The sequence below is a fragment of the Falco punctatus genome (assembly GCF_963210335.1).
Source record: "Falco punctatus genome assembly, chromosome: 6".
NCBI classification, from domain to species: domain Eukaryota; kingdom Metazoa; phylum Chordata; class Aves; order Falconiformes; family Falconidae; genus Falco; species Falco punctatus.
In genome coordinates, this window is record NC_137585.1 from 76887381 (window position 1) to 76913047 (window position 25667).

Consider the following 25667-nt stretch of genomic DNA (forward strand, 5'->3'; position numbering starts at 1 on the left):
AAAATCAAATGGCTTCACTCTGACCAAATCACCATATGTGTTTGTTTTGTAACTCAGAGTTACTTGGCTACAGTCAACCAGCATGCTGATACCTGCGTATCACAGAAACTTGATAGCAATGTTTCCCTTTTAATCGCTTGCCTAAAAACACCACCGGTCTGTTGCTCTTGATTATTTCACACAAGAGATGTAAAGCTACTGGACCAGCATGGCCTATAATCCTGTGACTGACACTAGCACATGGCCAGTTGTAATAATAAGCTTGAAATTCCTCAGGCATCTAATTCTTATTTGACAGGTGAGTGAATTATTGAGCTATTACATAAGCACAAGACACAAAACTTTAAAACACAACAGCTCCAGAGGAAATAAAGCAAATTCTTAAGATTCACGACTTTAAATCCCAGGCTCATTTTGGCATTAAACTCAGACCTGCAGATGGCATCAACACCTACAGGAACGGCAGCATTTCAGGCACACCCATTCCTTAGGTATTTTGCACTCCTTGGCATGCCTCCCCACCCCTTCGTCATTACCTTACTGTTCTGGAGTTTATGAAAGCTCTTCTCAAACACACACCTCTACTGATTCACTGTAGAGTCGAATTTAGTAACTAACTGCAGTTTCACAGCTCCTTCCTGAGCCAGGTACAGGAATGCCACACGTTAGACCACTCAAGCCCCATTTCGATCTAGGCTTACAAATACTGTCAGGCTTACGCATACTATCAGATGTTGCAAGTGATTTCCCAAGGTGGCCTTACAAATCTAAGAGCTGCCACATTAATTAGATCAAACACATACCTAGGCCAGCATTATACTCCTAGGTGCCAGAAACACATGTTTAGAGACAAGTATACAAGTGGGTCACTCTGCATTAGGACAAACTTAAGATGACAGGGCTTGAGCAAACATGGCTTGGAAAGTCAAACTGCACTGACAGTAGTATACTTAAAAACTACTGATGGTTCTAGTGTCCAGTCTTATCCAAAGCCACTTTCCACTACTTGTACTGTACAAAAAGTATCATTTATTTTTGCATTAAAGTCACTCTTCAGATAGCGTTGTTTTGTAATGAAGAAAGGCAAGTTATTCATTCTCTTCTATACCAGTAATGATCTTTCAAGCATGTCAAAAAGCTCCTTAACCACGTTTACATATCTGAAAAGCACCAGTCATAAATGAAGCAGTCCAACATCCTCAATTACCTCTACCGCTTCCTTTTTTGATCAAGATCTAGTTCTACTTCATCTTCTTTGAGATGGTAAGATGTGACTTAAGCGCAAATATAAAACACAACTTATACAGAAGCACAATTAATTTAAAATATTTTGTAATTAGCTTTCAAACATTAAAATAGCCACTAAAAAAATCCGGTTTAAAGAAAGTTGTCTTGCTATGTACCCTACTTAACTACAGCCTTAGCTGCACTGAACTGGCATTCTTTTAATTACTTTGTACTTGGATTTTAATAATTTTTGCCTTATTTTGTTCTAGGATTCAGTGTTCTACTTTTTTGTTTCTACAGGATACATGATTTCAAACTACCCAACTGTCCCTCACCAAAGGTGGTAAGTGACCACTGGGTACTCTGACTCTGGCAGGAGAAAGGAATAAAATCAGCTGACCTGTCGCACTTCCACAGCCCTGCATAGCACAACAGAGCGGGCCCAGCCCACAGAACTGCCACCATTCCGCAGGACAAACCCCAACCAAAGCCCAGCCCTCTGAAGGTCTTGGAAAGGAATTCGGAGTTCTGTCTTTCCTAAGCACTCTGGAAAAGAGAGAAGGCACCCTTCCTCTATTGACTGTGCCTTCTTTCTTGAAGGTACAGCTCAATCATGCGTTTGTTCCCCTTACACAGCAACCTTTCAGGCAACCAGTGACAGAAACGGCGCTTCCGTTACACCCATCTCCAGGCTCCATCCAACTACCCAAAACCCTCTTCTATAATGGTTTTTATACAAACATATATGTCTCAGTTTATGAAGGAATAACGTCATGTATAGATGAGCAACAGCAGGAGAATAATGAGTGGGAGGCAAGCACAACTATTACTGACAAATTATTGTGGTGAGAAGGAAGACTAGAAGAAACACATCAATACAAAGAAAAAAAAAAAAAAAGATGTCCCAAGAGAGAAATTTCATTAGAACCATGAATATGAGAACAGTGCAATTTTAGTACAGTTTGAAAATTAGTTAACAACTGATTTTAAATATCAGAATTAAAGGTGCAGATATTGTACCTAGACAGCCCTGACCTTTATCGCTGCAACAGACATAGTAAATTTTTTCCTCAGGGACAGGAAAATATAATTGACCTCTTACTATGGAATTCTCCCTTTCATTTTAGAAAACTGCAAACTACGCATTGACAATAGCTCAAGGCAACTGAAGCCCTTGATTCGTTTAGTCTCCTACATTCAAATTATTGACTTTTAATCAAATAACTTCTGTTGAGGGAAAAACAGTAAGGCACTAAGTCTGTCAAGAAGCATTATTTCACCAGAGTCTATTCTGTCATTTGCCTTTAACTAACAAGTTCAAGATACAACTCCTTTAGCATTAACTTCCAAAGAGACTCCCTAACAGAACATTACTTCATTATGCAGGACCTTAATCTGAAAGTGAAACATCTGCCAGCTGCTTTGCTAGACAGAATCAGAATATGTGGTATTCAGAGATATGCACTGGTTTAATCACAGGATTTCTAAATACATAGGTTAAATTAAAACCAGTACACATATAACACAAAAAAGTTACAACATTTACAGAGATTCACTTTGAAACTTAGTAGACCACCTTTTTTTAGCCAAAAAGTTTGTTCGTAACATCTTCTGTAAAATACAAAAACCTTTCCTATGATTATCAGAGGTTTAAACAGACACAGACTGTTGCAGTTCTCCTCTGTAACATGTGCTTTATTACACTATGCTTAGCTTTCCAGTCATTTCTCCACATACCTTCTGCACATTGTCAGAGATCCATTCAAACACAACAGTTCCCAAAAGCAGAGCTCATCCTAAAAGGCGTATTACTAAGGCAGAAAGGAGGGCACAGGACAAAGATTACTACCAAAGCTCTGTCAGCTTTAAATAGAACCATCTCTCCTACAGTGTGCTCTAACTGTTAACAGATCAAAAGTGAAAAATGAGAAAACAAGAGTAAGGGTCTTAAAACAAACAAAAAAATTTGTCACTAGGAAAACCAGAAAGCAAGGGTTATCATTTCAAATATATGAAGGCTGAGACCAACAGTATTTTAAAGATATGAACACCAGGAATTGTTAAGACAGGTAGAAAGAAGATTTTCCCCCCCTTCAAATATTAATAAAAGGTTGGGTATTTTTCTTTTAAAAACAACCTAGCAAAACGGGGGACATTCCCAAAGTCCCCATAAGCAATTAGAACAGAATTAGCTATTGATTATTAAAGTACAGGCTAAATTACAAAGGTAAGAGTTGGGCAGAATTACAACAGGATTAATCAGTAAGAAAAGGGAATGATGATGAATACAATTGCTACTAGTTATGGTTTCATTTTTAAGAGCCCTGTCCCACTCTTCTATAGAGAACTAATGTCACTTCATTTGCTTTCATTAGATATTGCCATAATTTTGGACACTATCCTTCTGAATCCTTCCTAGTCCTCCTCTTTAAAAGCTTTTGTGACATTTTGTCTAAGCATAACAAACACACTCGAGGAAGCATTGAAACACTTTTGTAATATTCCCTGTACACTAACTTGCTAGTCTTCCTCATCCATACCTAGACCCAGGCTTCCTTTAAACAAGGATTAAAATTATTTTTAACTTCTATATACATTATAATGTATAAATATGTATGTATATGTTTGTGTGCTTAGCAGCAAATCTAGTAGCATTTTCACACGAGAAGACAGGAAAGGGAAGCTAGATAAGGCTTACTGTCTAAAGCTCATTGTCTTAGGCAATCACAGCCAGAGACCAAATGAAAACAGTTTTCAGTAGAGGTACAGATTTACTTTTTTGCTACAGACATTAGTAAGACAAAAAAATCAGTGAATTCAGGTATGCTTACAAGAAGCATGTGCAGTTTCCACTACCACCCTACAGTTCACTAATTAATCCAAAAGTAGTTCACCTTTGCCATTAGCTTTCTGGATTAAAAGATGACAACCCTCAAAGACTGTAATCTTGAAATCATGAATGGAATTTAAAACAAAAAACATATTTTAAATAAAAAATCCTGGTCTCTGAAGAGTAAACTAATAAAACAAATCTCCTGTGTCTTTTCCTCAACAGGACCAACAGTTCTTCTCTAAATGAGGAAATGGAAGAGTTTAAACCAACACAATGTTCTGATATAATTTTCTCATTCTCCCACATTTCTATTTCCTTAATGGAATTTCTAGCTTAGAGACATTTACTTCCACAGCTGTTCCAGAAAATGCTTGAAAATTGACTACAAATTTCATTTCAGAAGATTCATGTTGTGAGGCAGCAATCAAAAAGTTGAATATTTAGCATAGCCATGAAAACTGGCTTCTTCTCCCCAGGTTTTACTTTTGCCCTATATCTAGATTATCTATGGCCATCAAAAAAGATTGCGTGGATGCCTTCCAGTCTCTCTTTTTCACACACACTGACTCACTGAGGTAGGCACAAAGCATGTTTCAGACACCATCAAGAAGTTTGTACATATTGCATGCAAGTCCATCTATTATAAGCAAAATCAAGTGCTGTCACCTTTAAATAGTGATATATTATTCTTTTTCAGTAGCCTGGATGATTGAATTCAAAGTAAGGCAATACCAAGTAGCTTTTATTAGTACACGCAATTTTAGATACAGTCTTGATTCAAAACAAAGTGCTTTCTCTTCAGAACATGAGCCACTTAACTTTTACTTTCTTATTTTTCCACCCTATTACATAGAAAAATAGGGTTTCACCTCCACCAGTTCTCATCATTGACTTAAGACATCAACATTGAGCAGTTAGTAAGACTGATCTCACAGCTTTCTGTGGCAATTAAGGTCATAACAGAAAAAAGCTATTCAGCATTAAAAAGCACTGTAATTTTTTCTTCTTCTTGTGTCATCGTCTTAATATTCTTCAAACAAAACCCTGCAAGTAAGATGCAATATAACTCTCCTAGCCAATTCCAGAAAAGGAATCCTGCCGTTCCTTTGAAGCACATTGTTACCAGCAACAATGGAAGTTGCTCCATAAAGCTACGGACCTGGCAGAGAAGAGACCTCCAAGAATGACAGTTCAAAAAAAACAAACAAACAAACAAACAACCAAAAACCCCAACTAGCTCTGGGTTCAAAACCAAGTAACAATTTTTACATGGTTAACAAGTTCACTACAGGGAACTTACGGTATAGAATTTCCACCCTCAAAACAACATTTTCAGTTGCAGCTACTGAGCATTTGATGTGCTTTGCAGAATCTGTACAGCTCTAACAGACTAGTATATGCTGTACAGTTGAATTTAAAGCAAAGCTACGAACAGGACAAAAGAGATACTTTTGTTGAGACTGTCTTCTGAAATAATGTTTAATGCTGGCATTATTTTGGGAGCCTAAACTATTTAGCCATATGCAAGGAGTCTTAAAAAATTGAAAGGAGTTTCCCTTTCCTAAAGAAGCATAAAACAGAGTAGGAGGTCTCCATAGCATACAAGTGGTATGAAGAGAAGAGAAAACATACGCAGCAGAAGAGAAATGATGGCTCTGTTGTCTACCGTAGCAAAACCACTGTTTCCCGAGGCAACTGAACAGATTGGGCCATTGCATCTGGAAATGCCGACTCAGTATGGCAAATGGCCAGCTACTGACTGTGCACCCTGACTTAACCATAGCCAGTTTCTTCAGCAAACACAAAAAGAGTACCAGTTCTGTACCTCCTAAGTGTTTGTGAAAGCAAACTTTTGACAAAGTCATTCAGCAAGGCAGCCCCACTAAGTGTATTAAATGCTGTATCATCTAAGTAGAACAGAAGTTTATTAATAACCTTGTGGTTAAGACTTAACTGAAAGCTACAAAATTCTGAACCTAGAGTTAAAATGAAATTTAACCTATTTCTGTTTTCAAAGTGGCAAAACAAATCCATGTAATGTTACAAACTGACTTTCCAAAAGGTTTTTGGAAACAAGGGAACCAATCCAATCTTGCACATAAAATTTATTTCCATTACAGTAACTTCAAACTCACACAACTGATAGCACAATGCTGCTTTCATACAACACTGGAGGAAACAGCAGTAGCAGAGCAGGATGTGAACAAAAGTCAGCTGTCAAAGCCTTATAACCACTACACCAGCACTTCATCCTACATTATTTTTACCCACCTCAAAGGGGAAAAAAAGCCTATTCATCCTAACTAAAAAAAAATAAACAACCAACCTCCAGGGTCAGGGATGTATTATTATTTCTTTCTATAGAAATCAGAAAGAAAAAAACCTTGCCCTTGAATCATTTGCCATAGCACATAGCAGCATCTTTACCTCTTCACATATATATCCAGTCATCCACTACACCCTGCTTCCCAGCTCGTCCAGACTAGAGGATTGGAGTGAACTTCCCAGACTGGCCAACTAGGAGGACAGGGGGACAAGAAACATCAGGACATATGTTTCCCTGTCAGAACAAAGCAGGCAGCCTGGATCCCCAAACAACAAAGACAAGAGTCTGTTGGTGACTTAATGAGTCGGCAGTAAAGTCCCACTAAACAAAATACAGTCGAAGTTAGTGAGAGAAGCACATAATCCTACGAGGAGAAAAAATAAAATAGGGAGGAGTCCAAAGCCACATTATCCTAGGAAAGAGCAGTTAAAGTGGGAACACTATAGAGATGGAAGAATGTTCCCACATGGTTCAGTGAAAACAGGTATTGTGAGAATGAGAAAAGATGAACTGGACAGTGACAAGAACATGAAAAGTTAGAGGAAGACAGGGAAAAAAAAAAAAAACAGATCATGACTTCTGCCTGTTTCTGGGAGACCAACAGAGATTTAAACAACAACAAAATAATACTGGCATCGGCATTGCTGTCAGTTAGACACATCTGGGAACGGGAAATAACCTGACGCTACAGCGCAGGAGGCAGAGAGCAGGACGGGTGTATCAGGCAGTTCCAAGAATGCTGAAAGTGCTGCCTATGGATGGGACAGCGCCTCCAGAAAGAGATCTCCGCGCAGACAGCCCAAGGAGAGAAAGAAGACCATGAAGATGAGAGAATCGGAGGGTGACTCGAAAGGGACACGCGGGCTGTAAGGACCGAGCCTGTGCAGGTCCCCGACCGACCAACAGGGCTTCCTCAGAGGCGAGCGCCGCGGCGATGCCCCTGGCGAGCCCGCAGCGACCGGCCTTTCCACGGGGGAGGAAGGCCGGCCCGAGGGAGGCTGAGCCCGGGGCCAGGGCCGGGGACGATCCCCGGGGGGCCGGGGCGCTGCTCCCCGCGGGACGGCCCGGCCCCGGCGCGGTGCGGGGCGAGCCGGGGGGTGCGTCCTGCCAGGGGAGCTGCCGCCTGTCGCGGCGGCGGCGGGAGCGGGGCAGCTCCCCCCGAAGGCAAGCGAGGGGGCCGGGGCCGCGGGGGGGCAGCGGGGCCGGGCAGCTGGAGTGCCCCGGCAGGCGGTACGGGGCGGCCTGAGGGCAGCGTGAGGGAAGGGCGGACAACGACGCCGTCCCGGGGGGAAGGCCCCGCCCCGGCTGGTCGAGGGGGTCCCCGTACTCACTTTTTGTGGGGCGGCGGGTGCTTGTCCCTCCTGCCGGCCGCCGCGGACTGCTTGGGCCGCCGCCTGCGGGCCTGCAGGGCCAGCACTGCCGGGGAGAATAGAAGAGCCGGGAGCCGGCGTGAGCGGCGGCGGCCGCGCAGCCCCACCGCCCCACCGCTCCCGCCCCGCAGCCCGGCACAGCACCGTACCTTTGCGCGAGTTCATCGTCCCGCGCCTCACACTCCTCGGCGGGCACACCGCGCCCCGGCCCCGCCGCCTGCAGTCGCGACCGCGCACGGGGCACCGGCCGGCAGCATCGGCAACTGCCACCACCCGCGCCGCCCGCCCCGCGCCGCCGCCAAGTGCGCAGGCGCAGCGCTGCCGGCGGGGCCGCGGCCGGAAAGGCGGGGGTGGGGCGGCGGCAGGTGGCGGCGCGGGCCCGGCGGCAGCGCACCTGAGGCGCGGAGCGGGCAGCGACGCCCGGCCCGGCCCCTCAGCGCCGGCTGGTACAGCGGGCGGCTCTCGCCCTCCCGCGGGTCTGCGGCTGCCGCCCAGGTGGGCCCGTTCAGGTCTTGCGACCGACTGGAAATTAATCTTGCGAAAATCTGTGCTCAGGTCGGAGTGACCCGCCCTGCTGGACGCTGTGACAAGAGGAGGGCGGCAGCCTACCTCCCCGCCGGCAGCCGGGGTGAGACCTGCTTTCGTTTGTCCCCAGACTTGTGTGGGGTTAGATGCCACAACCAATTAACCTCATGACACAAATCCAGAGAAATTAGATTTCCTTAATTCTGATTGTCACTAAGTTACTTGCTTCTCACTGATGGACAACTCTGGGCAGTGTTTTTTTCCCAGCCGATGATGTCTTGTTGCCCCCAGCACTGGGCATTACTCAGGTTTGGCCTAGTCCTGACCTGTTGAAAACTGTCGCTTCTGACTTGTGCTGTGCAGAGCATGGCTCAGCTTTTGAGAGCGTTTATGACTGAAACCTTGTGTCGGTCGCCTGGTGCAGAAAATGATCTGGGTCATATCAAAAAGTCCGGTATGAGTGTGAGGCTCGCCTGGCTTACTTTCATGCGGGACTGGAATTGAAAGGCATAGTAACTGAAAGATTACAGGGGACAGCCATTAAATCTGGAGGCACAACTGTCTCCCAAAATAGCAAGACAAAGAATCCATAAGGATGAAGATCTAAAAGCAGCTGTGGTCAACATACGAGAGTGAAGGGAACTAGCAGTAATTGCAGGTCTTAAGTAATTGGATCATTGAGATTTCAGCTAGACAGGAAATCAAATCCCTAGTTATGGTTAGTTCAGCTTAGGGGTGGGAGACAAACAGAAAAACAAAGCTAGACAACGAGGAGGTGCCCCAATGTGTGCTTTTTTGTCTTGACTAGAGAAGCTAGTGAACGGAAAAAAATAGGACCATGAAGTTCCTAAACTATAGCTCTTACCTTAATGCACCGCAGCTGCATTTCTAAATCAAAACAAGTTGTGTCCTATCCTCCCTCATAAAAAAACATTTTCAGTATAAGCTACAACTCTGGTAATGTGCAATATTGGTATGTTACGTCTCCCTTGTTGTGGTTAGTCTTTGAGTGATAATTCGGTGTGATAGGTCAAGAAACAGAACACTGTTATGAAATTTTAAAGGCTTTCTGCTGAGAAAGTTTAGGGGTGTGAAAATTAGTAATAGTGGAATGTTAAAAAGCAGATGACAGATTTACCCTTTGTTTCCAGACTAATTTTAACTGTATTGGTTAAATTGTACTCCTGCATGAATACTTGTGCCTGTACAGAGAATGGTAGAGACAAGCAGCTGATGATGAAGAAAATGGTGAGACTGCTTTTTTCTTTGTCGGGGCAGTGCTGGCTTAACATTACCTTGTAGCTATGGCTAGAGAGCAGAAACCATATCAGCATCCCAATCGTATTTTCAGCTACTCCTGTGCAATTCTATGGACTTCAACAGGAGGTTTCTATGTAGGACGGATTGGACAATTGAGTCTTAGACAGGTAGAGTGAGCTTTGCTTACATCAACAGGATTATAAATTCGCCAAATCTGGAGTCAGGAAGGAATTTCCCTCATGAGCATAATGTCAGCAACATAATCAGGGCAAGGGAACAATCTGCTAGTGCACAGAAAGGGAATTATGTTAGGACCAGGTGGCTTTATACTACACAGTCAATTTCTTTCAATTCTAATAGACACATATTTGGCACTGTATTCTTCCTGGGTTTTGTTTTATTCCCTGCCCTGCCCGCCCCCCCCCCCCCCCCCCCGTCAGAGAATGCTTATGCAGAAATGCAAACAAATCACCGAGACTATATGGATGTATAGAGAATTACCACGTGCAATTAACTAATTGGAGAGTAAATGAAGGCCGGTAGAGGCTAGATGTGTTTCAGAAAAGAAAAACAACCCCCACCTTATTTCTCAGACTCTTGAGAGTATAACTCCCTTCCTGAGAACATAAACATTAAGTGAAAATTCAAAATATTATAGAAATAATTCAAGATACGTGGTGGGTAAGAATGGATCTACCCTGGATTATGTTTATTTGAACCCACACATTTCTGTGAAATTCTCCATCTTTATTTCAATATATCTCTTATTGCATGTAACTTCACTGTTCCAAAAATAAATTATGAGTCAAGAGAGAAGACAGACTAAATAGCAAAAGAAAGCATTTGTAAAATCAGTATACAACATAAATAAAGAACAGTGGAGTGGGTCAGAATTATCTGTTTCTGGCTGCCTCTCTTTGAACATAATATGGGAACAGGTGTCTTACTACAAGGGTTACCACAGAGCTCATTTGCTCTGGGGAAGGACACTGTGAGATTTAGGTTACGTGACATACCCAGAAAGCAGGAACAACAGCAAATTTAGGTGATCTTAAGTGCAAACATCAGGGGAGAAGAAGGAGAAATTATCAGATTATGTAATTACATTTTTACCTGTTTATAATATAGTTTGGACCAGTCATCTGACACCCCACAGGTGTTTGGTTTGTTTCCCTTTCATCTAGCTTTGATAACCCACTTACACAAAAATACATTAATTTTTCAGATGTGAATGGAACGCATTTTTACGGAATAAAAAGTTACCTAGCAGCAATCCTGTAAACATGATATTGTCGTCCTTCTGAGAATACTTTTAAATTCTTCCTTCAGCAAAGGGATGTTAGAAGCTTTTGCCCTGATCTCTGTACCAGTTCCTTTCAGCACTGCTTTTCCCACTGTGTCGTAGCTTGCTCTCTGAACTGCACTTTCTGAGAAATCAGGATATGAGCCAACTTCATGTTGCTTGAACAGAATGGAACAACTGAGAAATAACACATAAGGCAGAGAAAGAAAAAAAACCCGATGGGTGGTGGAAAAAGAACAATGTAGTGAAAGGAAATTCCCAATTAAAGGAGACTTCTCATTAATATGCAAGTCCAGCCTTCTCATCCTCTCGCCTTTCATGCTTGTCTCTTGTTCCTTCAGTTCCCACCCCCATTCTGCATTTCTTTAAGTGATACACTTGTGTAGGCATACAAACAATGAGTCTGTTCTTCTCTTGTTCACTTAAAAATTTTTCTGGCTACCAATGTGCTTTTTTTCCCCCCCCTTCAGCATGTAAACAAAGCAAAGAGGACAATTCTGAGCTTGGTTTTCAGCAACACAGACAACAAACTTGAAGACAGGAAGTATTAAGCAACAGTAACTAGTAAGCTGGGTTTGCTTTTGCTTTTAAAGTCAGGAGGCTCATCGCTGCTTGAGTATAACCACTTAATGTTAGTGGGAGCAATGTACATATTAAATGAGAAAAGTAGGTTTGTTATCTCAGTAGTGTAACAAGAAAAAATAGCAGGAAGCATGAGTTGGGATTTCCAGAAAAAACAGGTCAGAAATTCCTGAATTTAGATTCCTGGCTCATTCAGTGATTTACTGTGCTCTTCTTAAAGCAAATTACATGACTCACCTGACTCATTTTCTTCATCTAGAAAATGGTACAGTGTATGCCAGCTGCACAGAGTTAATGTTGGTAGAGAATTCTTGTTTATCAAGTCAATTGGGATTACTAATAAAAGAAGAAAGATATAAAGGACAAAGCAGACCAGTTTAACACCAATTTGACATGAAATTAAAGATTTACCTATACCCAGAAATAGTTACATCAACCCAGATATGTATTATACAAAGTCTAAAATAGGGCATGAACTGGCATGACTTAACTGAGATCTGAAATAGGATTAAAACAGACTGTGGCAATATTGTTATGATAATATTTGTTCTAGTACCCAGATTTCCAGAATGACTCATTCTAGCTTCCCCCATTACTTCCAGCAGGCTCCCAAACACCCTTTCAATCAAACTTCCTCCAGTTTCCTGGCTCCTTGTCTTAAATTTCTTCATAAGGCCCCTCTCCTGATTCCCAGCTCATTACCCAGCTTGCCCGTCTCATCTCAACCTTCCTCATCCCTTGTTCCAATCTATTGCCTTTTTTCCTCTCTAAATTGGATGGTTTCTTCCTTCATACTGATTAAGGGTCAGCAAGGGAAAAGAGGATCACTGAAAGATTAGTGACTGCTCTCAGTTTCCTGATAAAACACAACACAAGCAATTATAGGGAAAGTTCTTCAGCAGTGATGAACTCTGATGGTTTGGACTCATGCCTGCTATTTCTCTCTGAATGGCAGCTATGCAGTCTGGTCATGCGTATGAGAGATTTATCTGCTAAGTGAGCGTGGAATATTTTGAGACTTAAGTGTTAAACCCTCACATGTCTCTATCTAACATGTGCAAAAGGCTGTTTTACAAAGTCTCATAATTTGGCTGAATTTGAGAAGATTTTCACAGAGATTGCAAAGGCACATCTTTGATATTAAGGCCTCTTTCTATGAACTCTCAGCTTCCTACTTGAAGTTAGGGATTGCCAACCAGTAAGGTGAGAACCCATAAGAAATCAGATGCAGGACTTACCCACTTTCCCCTTCGCTTGGCTTGGACTGCAATAGTCACAATGAAAACAAAAGGGAAAAACTGTAAATTCAAGCTTAATGTAAGAGGAAGCATGCAGAAGAATGGCTGCAGAAGCATGGCTTTAGAATCTCTGAAGATCTGCACAGTCTAGGCCTGGTATTAGAATAGGCCTGTAATCAGAATTGTACTGAAGTTGCTGTGCTGAAGTTAACAAGAAAGGTAGCCTTGAGCTATTCTTGAATCCTGAGACCAAGTAATTATTTGTGTCAACAGGCCGTGGCTGTAACAAGCTACAGCTGCTGGGAAAGCAGGTGCAGGGCCAAGAAAGATAGGGACCGGTATGGGAATATAGGGAGTAACAAACTACAAGGCTGAAGCACAGCGACACAATTAGCTACATGGATAGAATGCTTATTTTAGTCATGATAATTAGGGGTGTGAGAACCGCGCATATTTAGAGACTGCTAACCAATTATATTTCTGCTTTACGAATATGCATGTGTATCGGTTCTATATAAGTAGTGTTAGAAACTGATGAAGTTGAGCAAGATGCATAACTCATATTGAGCGTCTTCTTGACTCCGGCGAACCCTTCTTCCAACAGAAGCAATTGAAAATAAATATAAATAAATAGAAATAAAGCTTCTTTCTTCTCTACAACCTCCTCTGTACTTTTGCTTGATCCAAGATGTTTTCACAGCCTTCAGAAAAATCAGACACCAGCTGACTAGTAGGATGATGCCATGTTATGTCAGTAGTGCCCCAGATGTCCTTTCTTCACACATCCTTCAGTGTGACATCGCTACAACGCCCTTGCCAACACCTTTCTGGGAAATTAACAGCCATTACCCTACTGCATCTCAGTAAGAACTGGTATTCCTTTACAAACTTTCAGGTTACAATGGATTCTGAAATAAACTTCTGTTAGGGGAATGGCCAGTAAAGAAGCACTGGCCAAACTGGTTTGTCTGGGTGCAGTTCAAGAACTTCTTGACAGCAGAGTAAGCATGTCCTGTTTTGTAGGAAGCAACAATTTGGGTAAAGGATGGCTCAGTTACACAGGCAACATGCGTTAGCAGCTACAGTTATCAGTACACTGTTGTTTACTATTAAGGCACAGAACAGTGCCACTTTGGCTTAGTCTTGACCACATACCGGATCCAAGGAGCTACTGTGCTAGAGGGGTATTTCCAAGAAGTGTCTCAGAATTCTTTTAATATGATCAAAACAACATTCCTTAAAAATTATGGATTATTTCATTACTCAGCATGGCATAGTTCATCCCATATGATTAAAATTTAAAAAGTTAACAGTAACTGGATCTTACAAAGTGAAATGTCAGCCAGCTTCAATAGTCATAGGCATTACCAGCCTGGTTCATAACATGTGTGAACCAGCCATTCAGTTTCATCCTATCTGGATATGTCTATGCCATATCTATAGCATGTAAAATAGCAAATGAATTTTTTAAAAGCAGAAAATGTTACAGCTAATTGTTATAATAAAAGTAGAACTGGCTTGGCTTGTTAGCCAACCAGTAATTCTTTACATCCTTCACAAAGACCACTCATAAATGAACCTTGTTACTTTCAAAGAACTGAATAAAGACTGATTGTCCACCTCTAGGCACATGAAATTCCCTATGCTCCTACTATAAGATGCATAACACCAAATAACAGTGAAAATATTATAAACAGTCAGCTATGTTCATTCAAAGCACAGAGAATTAATCCATTGCAATTTGGCCTTGTGCACTGTTTCTTAGAAATGAATTCAGTGGGCTTGATGTTTTGGGTTTGATTTAATCATGTTTTACACCCACTTTGCCATTCATTGTAGTAACACAAATGACTGTGGTAGGAAATATTCCCATGCTTTTGCCTTCAGAGCTGAAAAATATTATAACAAGCATTAAGAATGTAAATATCGTCAGCAAAGAGTATGTCTTCATTGCAGTATTTTCTCAAGCCAGGTCTTTAAGATCGCTACACTGTAAAACTGCATTCAAACAGTATGTCCATCTATTTAGAGTAACTTCTAAGTATCAGGATTTTTACCCACCTTCCAGAACACTCAGTACTTTACTAGCTGAGCTGCCCTGATATAGAGAGGGATTAATAACGAAACTAAAGGATTATTGCTATTTCAATTCCCAGTGAAGAAGAAATCCAGTGTAGGACAACGATTTCTTCTTTGTCCAGATACCTGACTTTAGCCTGTTTGGAAAATAAGGGGGTTTATTCCCTTCAAACACTAGTTGCAATGGGCATATAAATCCATTCCCTAAAATCTCCTCCTCTGTCCTAATTTATGCATTATTCTTAAAGTAAGAACACAACTGCAGAAAAGAGCAGAAAAAGCATAATGGCAAGAACCAGCTGCAAAATGGTAATAGCATGCACATCTGATTAGCTGATGGTAGGATACATCGGAATCTATTTGTTTACGAATATACTCGACACTATTTGCATTCAATGGAACAATGAACTGTACCATTTCTGAATGCACTGTACCATTTCTATGAGGACAGAAGCAAGAAATGACACTGTGAACTCAATACCCTGCTAAATCCAGCGCATACACTTACAGCATGCCTCTCATCACTGAAAATCCAGGAGAACAGAATGTACCTTTTCTGTCTCTTCCTTTGAATTGTAGTTGAAATCCATGTGGAAATATGATGTTGTCAATGGTTTAATCCACATACTGATTTATTTAATACTGTTCTGGTTACAGCATATTTGTCTGCCCTGTTCAAAATTTTGAATAAAGCTCCTTGTCTCTTCTTTCCTCAAAATAACACATAGTTCAAGATCAAGAATTCTGGTACAAACTAAAGTACCATATAAAATGGTACTGGGAATCTACCTGCAAATAAGAAAATACGCAAAAAATCTTATTTGCAGTGAAATTAACAATAATCTCAATTGTAATGGAAATCTGCCTTGCAGGTGTACTATTCTCCTTTTCTCCAAAGCCAGTCTGGTCCTCATGTAAAAGAAGTGCATCTGTCCAGGTGGTCTTCCATTTCAGGAGTTTACGGTTGACCATTACCCTTTAAAATCTGGGTTTTCTTAGGCAGCTGAAGCACCTGATGATGTGAAATATGTGTCCCCTGTATATCACATACAACCTGGTAAAGATGTGGGGGCTGCAGCCTATTGGATATGAAAGGAAAGAGCAACTTGAGAAACTACACTTGATTTTATAACTTGTGTATCCTAACTTTCCAGTTATTCTCTAAATTATTAGCAACCACTTTTTCCTTCTTCCCAGCTCTTTTTTCAGTGGAACTCTAGATGCACATTCGGCCTGCATCCAAGGCTTATTTGCAGCAGGTTATACTTGAATCTTTGTTGGTTTCGTTTTGGTTTTGTTGGGTGTTTTTACGTCTTTGCTGCATCAGGGTCCTTTTTACCAAATATGTATCTGATTTTGCCCACAGAAAGAAGCCAAGAAAAAAAGTGTTAACCCTGTAGCATTTTGTATCATACTAAGTCTTAAATCAATATTTTATGTGCTTACTGTGCTTTAGTTTCATCTCTCTTTTCTGTTTAAAAAGTTATATCCCATGCTTCCAGTCTACAGAGCCTACAGTATTTCATATTAATGCATTCTTACAAATAAATCATGACGGTTAGGAGGCTCTTTCTGAGGGACTGGGACCATCAGATAAAAGGGATGTTTACCAGTTACGGTTTCAAACAGAAATGCCATGAGAATATATTAATCAGTTGGAAGTCCCAGACTGGAAGAAGAAACAATTTTTCCTGGCGTCTGGTAGAAGACTATTATAAACTGGTGAGCGATTAGCAAACCACTGCATGGAGAGAGCCAATAAGCTGTAGAACAGATACAGGAAGTTAGCACTCTCCAGCAATGTCACTGACTACTGTGATTTTCTCATATTTCAATCATTTGTAAGATTCATCAAGCAGGAATGGGGAAAATTTACAGTTGAGTATTGAATTAGGATGCCAAGGCTAGCTAAAAATAAATCTGATTGTTACCTTTTTGGCTGGAAAGCATACTGTAAACTAAAAGTGACAGGGAACCAAACATTGCAAGCACAAAATTATTTCTTCACTTAATACAAGTGGGACTTCCCATGGACACTTTCTGGAGCAGTGCTTTAATGCCAGTAACCGTACAACACTCACAGAATTCAGTAGGTATAGGTAAAAAGAAAGGCACTTGGTTCTTGCTACGCATCTAATCCCAGCTTTGAATAAGTTTTAATAGTTACCAGTTAAACCATGGCTAGAGTAAATTGTTAATCGCATAAGTACATTTTCCCCAGTTGGAATTTATATCGGATCATATGTGCACATACCCAGTAGAATAAGGGGCCCAAGGGGGAAAAGGAGACAGGGGAGTAATACAAGACCCATCGTTGACTAAAGGAAGGGTCATACTGTGCCGTCTGCTGTCCCCCATGCTATTATCTGCATAGATTATACTGTGGTGATGGGTGTAACCCTATCCATTACAAACAGACCTTCTACCCGGTGCCTCTGTCATCACTTCTGTTTCTACATGAGTCCATCCTTTGATAAATCCATGGTCTCTGTCCATCTGGTTGTTTTTGAGGCCTGCTCCATATGTAGGTTACCTCTTCACTACCTGTGCTGCAGGAATTTCTTGCAATACGGCCCTTTTTGCCCCAATCTAACTTGTCTGAAACAAACTGCCTTCCTCAAAAGCTGTCCAGTGTGAATGTGCCTGTAGGTGCCTTTTATTTTCTCTTTCTGGCATGAATTACTCCCTGCTTGATCCTTTCCTCCTCAAACTTACAAAAAGTAATCATTTGTAAGAATGTCCCATCCAGATTTACCTTCTTTGCTGTGCTCACCGCAGAGGACCGCTAGGTGGTTGTGCAAGTCTCCAGCTAGCTCACAGCATGCTGGAACACAGCTGTCCCAGAGTCTCTTTTTGCATTGCTTCAATGAAATAGCTGTACAGAGATGGAGAAAGCAATGTGAAAACAGGGACTTGAATCTCATGCTCTGGAAGTAAATGGAAAATAAAGTAAATAGACAGACAAAAATAGAAATCAATAGAGTTGTGCAGGCCCACGGAATAATATCCAGTGCACATGCTGTAATTCATGTTCACACCACAAGATAGATGAGAGGGATACCAAGTAAGCAAAACATGACTTTAATTTATCTCCTTAGCTATACAGGTAAGACTAGACTCAGGGGACTTCAAGAACCTTTCCTAATATGATTTTTTCAGGAAGACATAGCAAGGTATGAAAGTATAAGTCATGTTTCCTTTCCTGTCCTATTTTTGGACATCAGTGGCCTTATGTAGGCCATCTGAAGTTCTCCCTCTGAGAAAAAATGGTTCAGCTTTTCATCATAGCCTAGTAATTTTACTTTTTTGTTGTCAGGATCAAAGTGCCTTCCTGATTTTTTTTTTTTTCAAACGTCCACTGCAGACAAAGGTACAGCTGCAACTTGCATAAGCAGGTCTATGTTAGCTTTAAATGAGCCAGCCTGGGTACTATAGCAGCAGCCTGTTATTGGTGACCTGTGGTTACTCTGTGCTAAATTATTGAATGAATGAATTAGTAACTTAGAAAATCAGCATGCTACACTGCTGGATAAATGCCAGCCAGCTAGCTAAAGTTAGCTTCAATTTGTTAATACAAGCTGTAGTTACACAGGATCTGCAGAGCTGAGAACTATTTCTGTTATCTTAGATCGTAAATTACAGTCTGCCACATGGCAATACATTACAGTCTCATTGGCCTGTAGAGCACTGAGTCAATCTGAAATTCAGCACCCAGAATCCCCAGCTATTTCTCAGCCTTACATTGAAATGAAATCCAGCCCCACAACCTTCTCCACCACCTGGTTTTGATGGGTGCAATAAGAACTGGACATGAAGCCAACAAGCAGCTGTACTGCACTCTGCTCTGGTCTCCAGTCTGGAGGAACTAAGGGACCAGGGTTAAAGTATATTGTGCAGCACAACAGTTCTGCAGTTTAGACCAGACTTGAGAAAGTTTAGATTGTTGTAGATTAATAATGAGTTAGTTGAATACCTTGTGTATAAAAATTATTTTTTTCTAAATTTGATCACTGCTTAACGATGCCTCCCCAGCAGAAAGTAAAAAAGCTGAGATATTTCAGATTCTTTCCCTGCTTTTCTTGAAGTAGCATATCATTAATCTCCTGTTTCTGAAGAGTTACTTTTGTGGGTGCTTTCTAGGCTTGACCTCTGGCCCCATATATATTTAAGCACTTAGATTTAAAAACATCTCCATTTTTACTACATTCTTCCTTTAAGGAGGGTTTAATTTAATTAATGAGGTTATGGTACCCTAACAGTTTATGTTTGCAATGTCTGAAAACTTTGCAAAAGAGATATCTTTTCATGTTTGTTATCATGCTGCATTTCTATTTGTTTTCTAAGCAATAAAACAAAGACATCTATTAATGAAGACCAGATACTCACTTAACCACAGACATAGATCTTTATTCAAGCAGTATTTAATTAAATTGGAAAATCGTCCTTTGGTAGGACCAAAAGTGTTGAACCTAAATGGACATGTATGTCAAATTGTTCTCCCCCGCATAAGTACTACAGCTCACAACACAGTCATTTTAAAATGTCAAGAAATGCTAGCACCAGCACATTTGCAAATGTCAGAAACTTTTAGTTAGGTTCTTAAAGTTTTAACTCTAAGTAACTTACTCATCTCATAACTCATTTAACCTCTTTCTAAATGATAATATTAAGCTTTTTTTTCTGAAGTGGAAAATTATTTATTTGTCTGAGTGCAAGCAATCTAACACTCTATTTGAAATATCTAACTGAATCATCCCTAAAGCTACTTTAATTGCTCTTTTACTCCTGGTTTGTTTTATTTCAATTAGGATTTGTATTAATATTTTGTTAGCATATTTACTAAGAAAACAAGTTTTGTATGAAAGATTGATCCCCATCTCATATTTTTTTAATTCATTGTCCAATTTCAAATGAAGCTGGCAGAAGGTTAAAAGTCTTGAAGTTACTATGAGAATACTAAGGGTAGACACTATTAATGTCTCCATTGAAGGCAAGGGAAGTAGAACTCAGCAGAGCCTTCTACTCTATTTGGCCAGACTTGCTACATCCTCACCAGTAAGTCAACCCATTCTACTGTTGTCCAGCAACAAGCTGAAAAGGCGCAAACAGAGGACAAAGGTGGCATCTAGAATGCTGTACAAATGAACTAGAAATATTACAAGGTGGGAAAAAGGTGTTTGAGATACGGAAGGGAGCTAAGGGTATTGGAAAGAAGTGCAGGAGGCAGACAGAAAGACTGGGAAAGTATTTTCATGGCATTATGGTGCCAAGATGTAGGGACCACAGGATATGAATTTATGCAAAAACGACCTTCACTGGTTTTGCTACTCATGAAACAAAGTAGTGGTTTCATAGGCCAGCATCTTCTTAGTACTTTTAAATGGAATCTATCTGCATCCTAATTGCCAAAGTTTTTTTAAAATGGGATTTCTGGCTGGGGTTTCTACATCTTTTCTTTAAAATGTATCCGTTGAACTTAGAATCATAGAGTATCTCAAGTTGGAAGGGACCCATAAGGATCATCAGGTCTAACTCCCTGCTCCTCACAGGACTACCTAAACTGAAACCATAGGACTAAGAGCATTGTCCAGGTGCTCCTTGAACTCTGACAGGCTCAGTGCCATGACCACTTCCCTGGGGAGCCTTTTCTGGTGACCAACCACCTCTCGGTGCAGAACCTTTTCCAGTCTGAACTTGAATCATATTTAAAATTAGAAGAGATTGTTATAAATGATTGGGTAATTTGGACACTGTCTTTGGATTTCCATATCTTTCTCAAACTTGAGAAAACATGATTTGCAAATCAGAGAGTTCTGGCTTTACAGATTTGATGTTGAGTGATCATTGGTTCAATTGTTTTCACATTTATTTTCAGCTAATGAACAACTGTGATTAGAAGCAACAGAGGTTTTAAAATGGGCATTGAACCTTACATCTTGATTCTGACTGAGGGATGCAAAAGAAATTGCAGGGTTATGATTCTAAGATAATACTTTCTCATTTACATCAGGTTCAGATCTTCTCATTTATTCTTTTGTGGAGTAGTTGAACTGCATTCTTCCCAATGTTTAAATTCTGTTCACATTTTTATCAGCGTGTCCAAATATATTTGAAGTCACATAAATACAGGTCTCTTGTGGGTATTCTTAGAATCACAGAAGCATAGAATGGTTTGGGTTGGAAGGGACCTTAAAGATCATTTATTTCCAACCCCCCTGCCATGGGCAGGGACACCACGCTCAGAAAGTACAACTGTCTCTATGTCAGTTATGTGAACTCTCTAGTCTTAGACTAGAAAACCAGAATTTGGCATCTTGTTCTTTAAAGGAAATCAAGGGTTTGTTAGTCCGAGCTGCAACTTTGCTTAAGGCACAGTTTCAATTGCTGCCTGCTTTTGAGTGTGTATTTATATGGCAAGCCTTGCTGAGAAAAATGGAGCATGCTTATATCAATAAGCTGTTATTGAGCAGGGTGATATTCATGCAGCTTGCCCTTGTCATGTCTGTGTTTTTTGTAAAAGTTATGAAAAATCCTGAACCTAAATTCTTTTGACTTGGGTACAGCACTGTGAGCTGATTACCTTTAACTACCTGGAGCCTATTCAGATTTCCTCAACCTACCTGGAGCAGAACCCTTCTAAAAATCTGTCTGCAGTGTGCTGTAGGGCATTTTTTTCTCAGTATTATATCAATGGCAAATACTGTACGCTGCTAGAGGGTGCTGCTGCTGCCCACACATTACATAAATGCATTTTATAGAAAGACACACTTACTATGGATTTTTCTTTTTTTTTTTGGAGGGATCTCTTCTGATTGTATCCTAAGTGAGTATGTGATTGAATAGCTGTGTAGAGGGATGCTTCAAGATGTGTGAAGAAGCTTTTGTAGTTTATTAGACTGCATGGTTGTCAGCAAGAGAGAGAGCATCAGAAATACAGTGCATTTGTACAAGATAATCCATGTTGTAACTGCCACTCTGTCCTCAACTGGATTTCTGTAGCAGGAAAACAAACACCAAGATGATGAGTGGAATTATTATTTGTAGGTCAGTGATGACTAACAGTGGCATGAAAACTTAATGGACCGATGCAAAGAGGGGAAGTTGCTGACCGTTGGCCACCTGTGGCTGCCGTGTGATGCTGCAGTGCAGCAGTGAGCCACGGTGTTTCTTGTGGAGGTTGTTTACTTAGGTTGGCTGTCGTGATTTTGAAATGGGACTTGTATACTGCACTGGAGAGAGCTTTTCACACTTTCTCAGTTCATAAAGGGCAGTTCCAGACCCTGTTGTAGGGAGGAGTGTAGAGCCAAATAGCTGCTGATTAATGCCACCTGTTTTGTGCCTGCTGAATTTTACGGATTACAGTAAATAAAAGGCTCATTTGTCTCCTAAAGCATATATTGATATAAACGTGATCACTTTTCTGCACTACATAACTTGGGTCAATGGACTGTTGCTTCAGTGTATTTGTTTCTGTCATGTTGTGACCATATCGATAATGTCTTTGTGTGGCCTGATCTTCCTATTCATTACAAATGGGTGAACAGCAATAAGCACTTCAACAAACAGATAAGCTGTCAAACTCAAAGCCTAAATAACCTAAAGAGGAGTGCTATCAGACCTGCCAACTGTAAACAATAAACACTTTTCTAAATTGCAGAATGGCTTACAAATCAAATAAAACTGAAAAGTTAAGCTGAACTGCAAGTCAAGGGTTTTTTTTAAACATTTCTGAAAACATTAATACACAAAAGAATGAAGGCAGCACCAGTGCCTGATACCAACTGCCGGCTTTCTGCTTTTTTCTCTTTTTCCTTCCCACTTCTTTCATGCACAGCACAACACACTATAGGCATACAAAGGGAAAAAGGGCTGCAGGGTTCCCTGGATTGGTCAGCTAATTCTCGTCCTGTTTGACTGCTAACTCCCTTGCATAGCGATTAGAGAGAGACTTGGAAGAGTTACAAAGAAGCTGAAGCAGCAGCAGAGCAAGTAGTGGGTATTCACTGCTCCACGCAGAGGCCTGAAGGCGCACAGCTACTGTCTATGTGATTTTAACCCTTCCCTTTAGCTTCCACCTGTAAGAAATTATTCTGAAATTCTTGGGTCTGCACACACTTATACCTGATTTTGAAAAGATAATGTAATTTCCTTAGTTACCTTTTGCCCATAATCTCCATTCTTGCAAGCTGCTTTTTCCATTCCTTCTTTTCCTGCAGTAATTCAGAATTCTCTACTGAACTTTGGACAATTACGTTACATGCTTCACATTTCCATATGGTCTTCTGTGGCAGCATGTTTGTACTGAGGCTAGACAGTAAAATGCCCAAGCTGTCCAACCTGGAGCCTCAGACAGCAATGACAGTCCAGTCATTTTTTGGGTGTGTGTGGTAGAAACAGAGACACCACCACCCCTTCTACAGAATAAGGCCATCAATCACAACCATATCATGTCAGAATTTTTACCCTGACTTACATCCACAGATAGTAGGCAAATATTAACAATAGAAAAAATTAATAATATATTACTTCATTAATATAGATACTATTTTTAAGAAAGGTATCTTACTCCAAGAGAAAGCAGTATGACTGTCAGTGAAATAATTACCAGGGAACAGAAATCAAAAATCTGAGTTTATTAGTCAAGTCTGTCTGCCTTTCAGAGCAATTAATTAAAAACATGCATATTTTGGAAGCCCCAGGATGATAAAAAGGTGTCTTTCCAGTTTTGGAAGAGGAGAGTGTCCTTTCAAGGATACAATGGTGCTTTTCAGAGACCAGTGACTGTGCAACATGTCTCTCAATGGAAGGCTCATTTCAGAGCACACCTTTTCCCACCACTTCAGGTAGCTATTGACTAACATTACTGATTGACTAAAATTATTGCTGCAAAAAAGATGTGCAAATATCACCTCTTCAATATGAGTAAAAATCAGGGGGAAAACTCAGATAAATTGCTTAACCACTTTTTGAATGGTGTCTGCTGAACCAGACTTCTCCCTTGCCACAGGTTAAGGGGAAGAGGAAGAAAACTGAACTTCAACACTGAGGGTCTCCTTGTCTGACTTACCCTGGCTGAAACTCTGACTGGCCAACGGGACTGCAGCCAGAAACACTTCACCACTCCTTCCCTCACCCGTTTTTCTCACTCCACTCCAAGACACAGTTTCCACAGAAACAGAGTAGCACAAATAGTACAGGTTTTGGGTGCCTTTCTGCAGAAATAAGTGTTTTTTAACAGAAGAGTCTATGTATAGTATTTCCCACTTAACATCTCATTTTGGTGAAAAGCTGTATTAGAGTTTAGGTTCAGAGGTTATCCGGATACTAAAAATCATATTTGAAATTCTTCTCTCAACATTTTAAACCTTGTAGTAACTCCACAGATTCCCTGACTGTCTGGCAGCAGAAATACAAAATGAATATTCTATTTTATCACTTGGTTTAGAACTTTTTCATATTTCTTTTCCCTCTGCTGTTCATCAGCAACATTGGCAAGTGTCTGACATGCAAAACAGAATCAAGCAAACCACTGCATCAGCCCACTATAGGCCTTCCACTGTGCCCCACAGCCAAGCTTAGAATCAAAGCAGAATCCTCCCTAACACTGCACTTATTTAACAATTACAAAGTAGTTTTGTACAATGAAAATTACAGTGAAGGTGGTTGCTCTTAGAAAACAGTCCATGTTCCCAGCTAACCACCAAGCCGGTACCTGAGAGTCCGGGGTCACGGGAAGGCGTACTCTAGTTTTGCCACTGAGCCAGCCTCCTGACCTCCTTACAGACCTTCCAACTGCCTGTAAATAATTTCCCTGACAGAAAAATGTTGTCAGGCCAAGTCACTAAGCTCGATGATTAAAAATTGGCAAGTGTCTCTCGCTCCATATAACAGGCAAACTTTACTGGGCTGTTTCCAGGATTTTGGTCCTTGTCCTTACCTGCGTAAGAGAGCTTAATTTGTGCGCTCCCAGTACCAATGCACTGGCCCAGTGAATGCCCAGCTAAACAAGCTGCTGTGAAAGGACACTGTGGTGAAGTATGTTCCTATTATCTACTTCCTATTTAAAATCATGAGTGTTTACTGTACTCATTCTAGACAGTAGCCTGAAGTCAGTTGTGCTCCTTTTATCAAGTAGCCAGGACGACCCAGAGATTACTTTTGCCAATGCTAATCAGTTTGGGCAACTCTGTACATGAATGAAGGATCAATAGTATCTCCAGGCAGCAGGAAAGAGAAGGGTGATAGAAAGGTGGAGGATTGCCTGTATTCTGAATTTTATTGTCCAAAACTTCATGAGGAATTAGGCATTTAAAAAGGGAATACTACAGTGTGGCTACAGCCTAGAAGTTAACCAAATGTAGATAGCAGGATTTTCTGTATGGATGATGGGGAATGAGTTAAAGTCATTCACAGCTATGAGTAAAAAAATACCACAGGTATTTCCATAATGCATTTCAGTTTCATGTCTCTCCATCTTTGACACGAATGCTGTGGCTTCCAAAGTGTTTTTAGTGACCAGATCCAGTTGTACTGAGGACAACAGGCATTTTACCAGGAATTTAATAGGGGACAAAATTTCACACCAGTAACAGTGATCAAAGGCAGCCAAAAAATTTCATGAAAAACCCAGTGTGACAGTAGGCACAGGCAAGGCAGGCAGGCATATGAAGAGCACACTGCTACCCTGCAGGCCAGCGCTTGAGCAGCACAAGCTGCCAGGATAGCTTTTTCTCCCTCCACCTTCGCAGGCTTCACCTTTCCTCCTGGGTATGAGGCAGGAGCTTTGCTGCAGGAGTCGGTCCCACTCAGCACTGCTCAGCATCCTTGCTCTTTCGTGGCCCTTGGGAGAGGAGCAGGTGCAGCCAGCCCTGCTGGCAGCTCATACTTCAGGCTCTTCATCCTGTCTCAGCTGTTTTCCTCCTCC

The 25667-nt window shown here is 41.0% G+C and overlaps 1 protein-coding gene across 5 annotated transcripts in view; it reads right to left on the reverse strand.

Moving 5' to 3' along the window:
* Positions 1–8045, reverse strand: part of SRPK2 (SRSF protein kinase 2) — a 148134-nt gene extending 140089 nt beyond the window's left edge. For 3 of the 5 annotated variants that reach the window (XM_080391955.1, XM_080391956.1, XM_080391960.1), the window contains exons 1-2: positions 7906–8045; positions 7718–7802 (exon numbers count right to left, since the gene is read on the reverse strand). In XM_080391955.1, coding sequence (XP_080248081.1) covers positions 7718–7802; positions 7906–7921 — 101 coding nt within the window. In that variant the 5' untranslated portion in view covers positions 7922–8045. Of the gene's footprint in view, positions 1–7717; positions 7803–7905 lie in introns of those variants that run through there. The other 2 variants (XM_080391958.1, XM_080391959.1) reach the window with 2 other exon arrangements.
* Positions 8046–25667: the final 17622 nt, after the last annotated feature.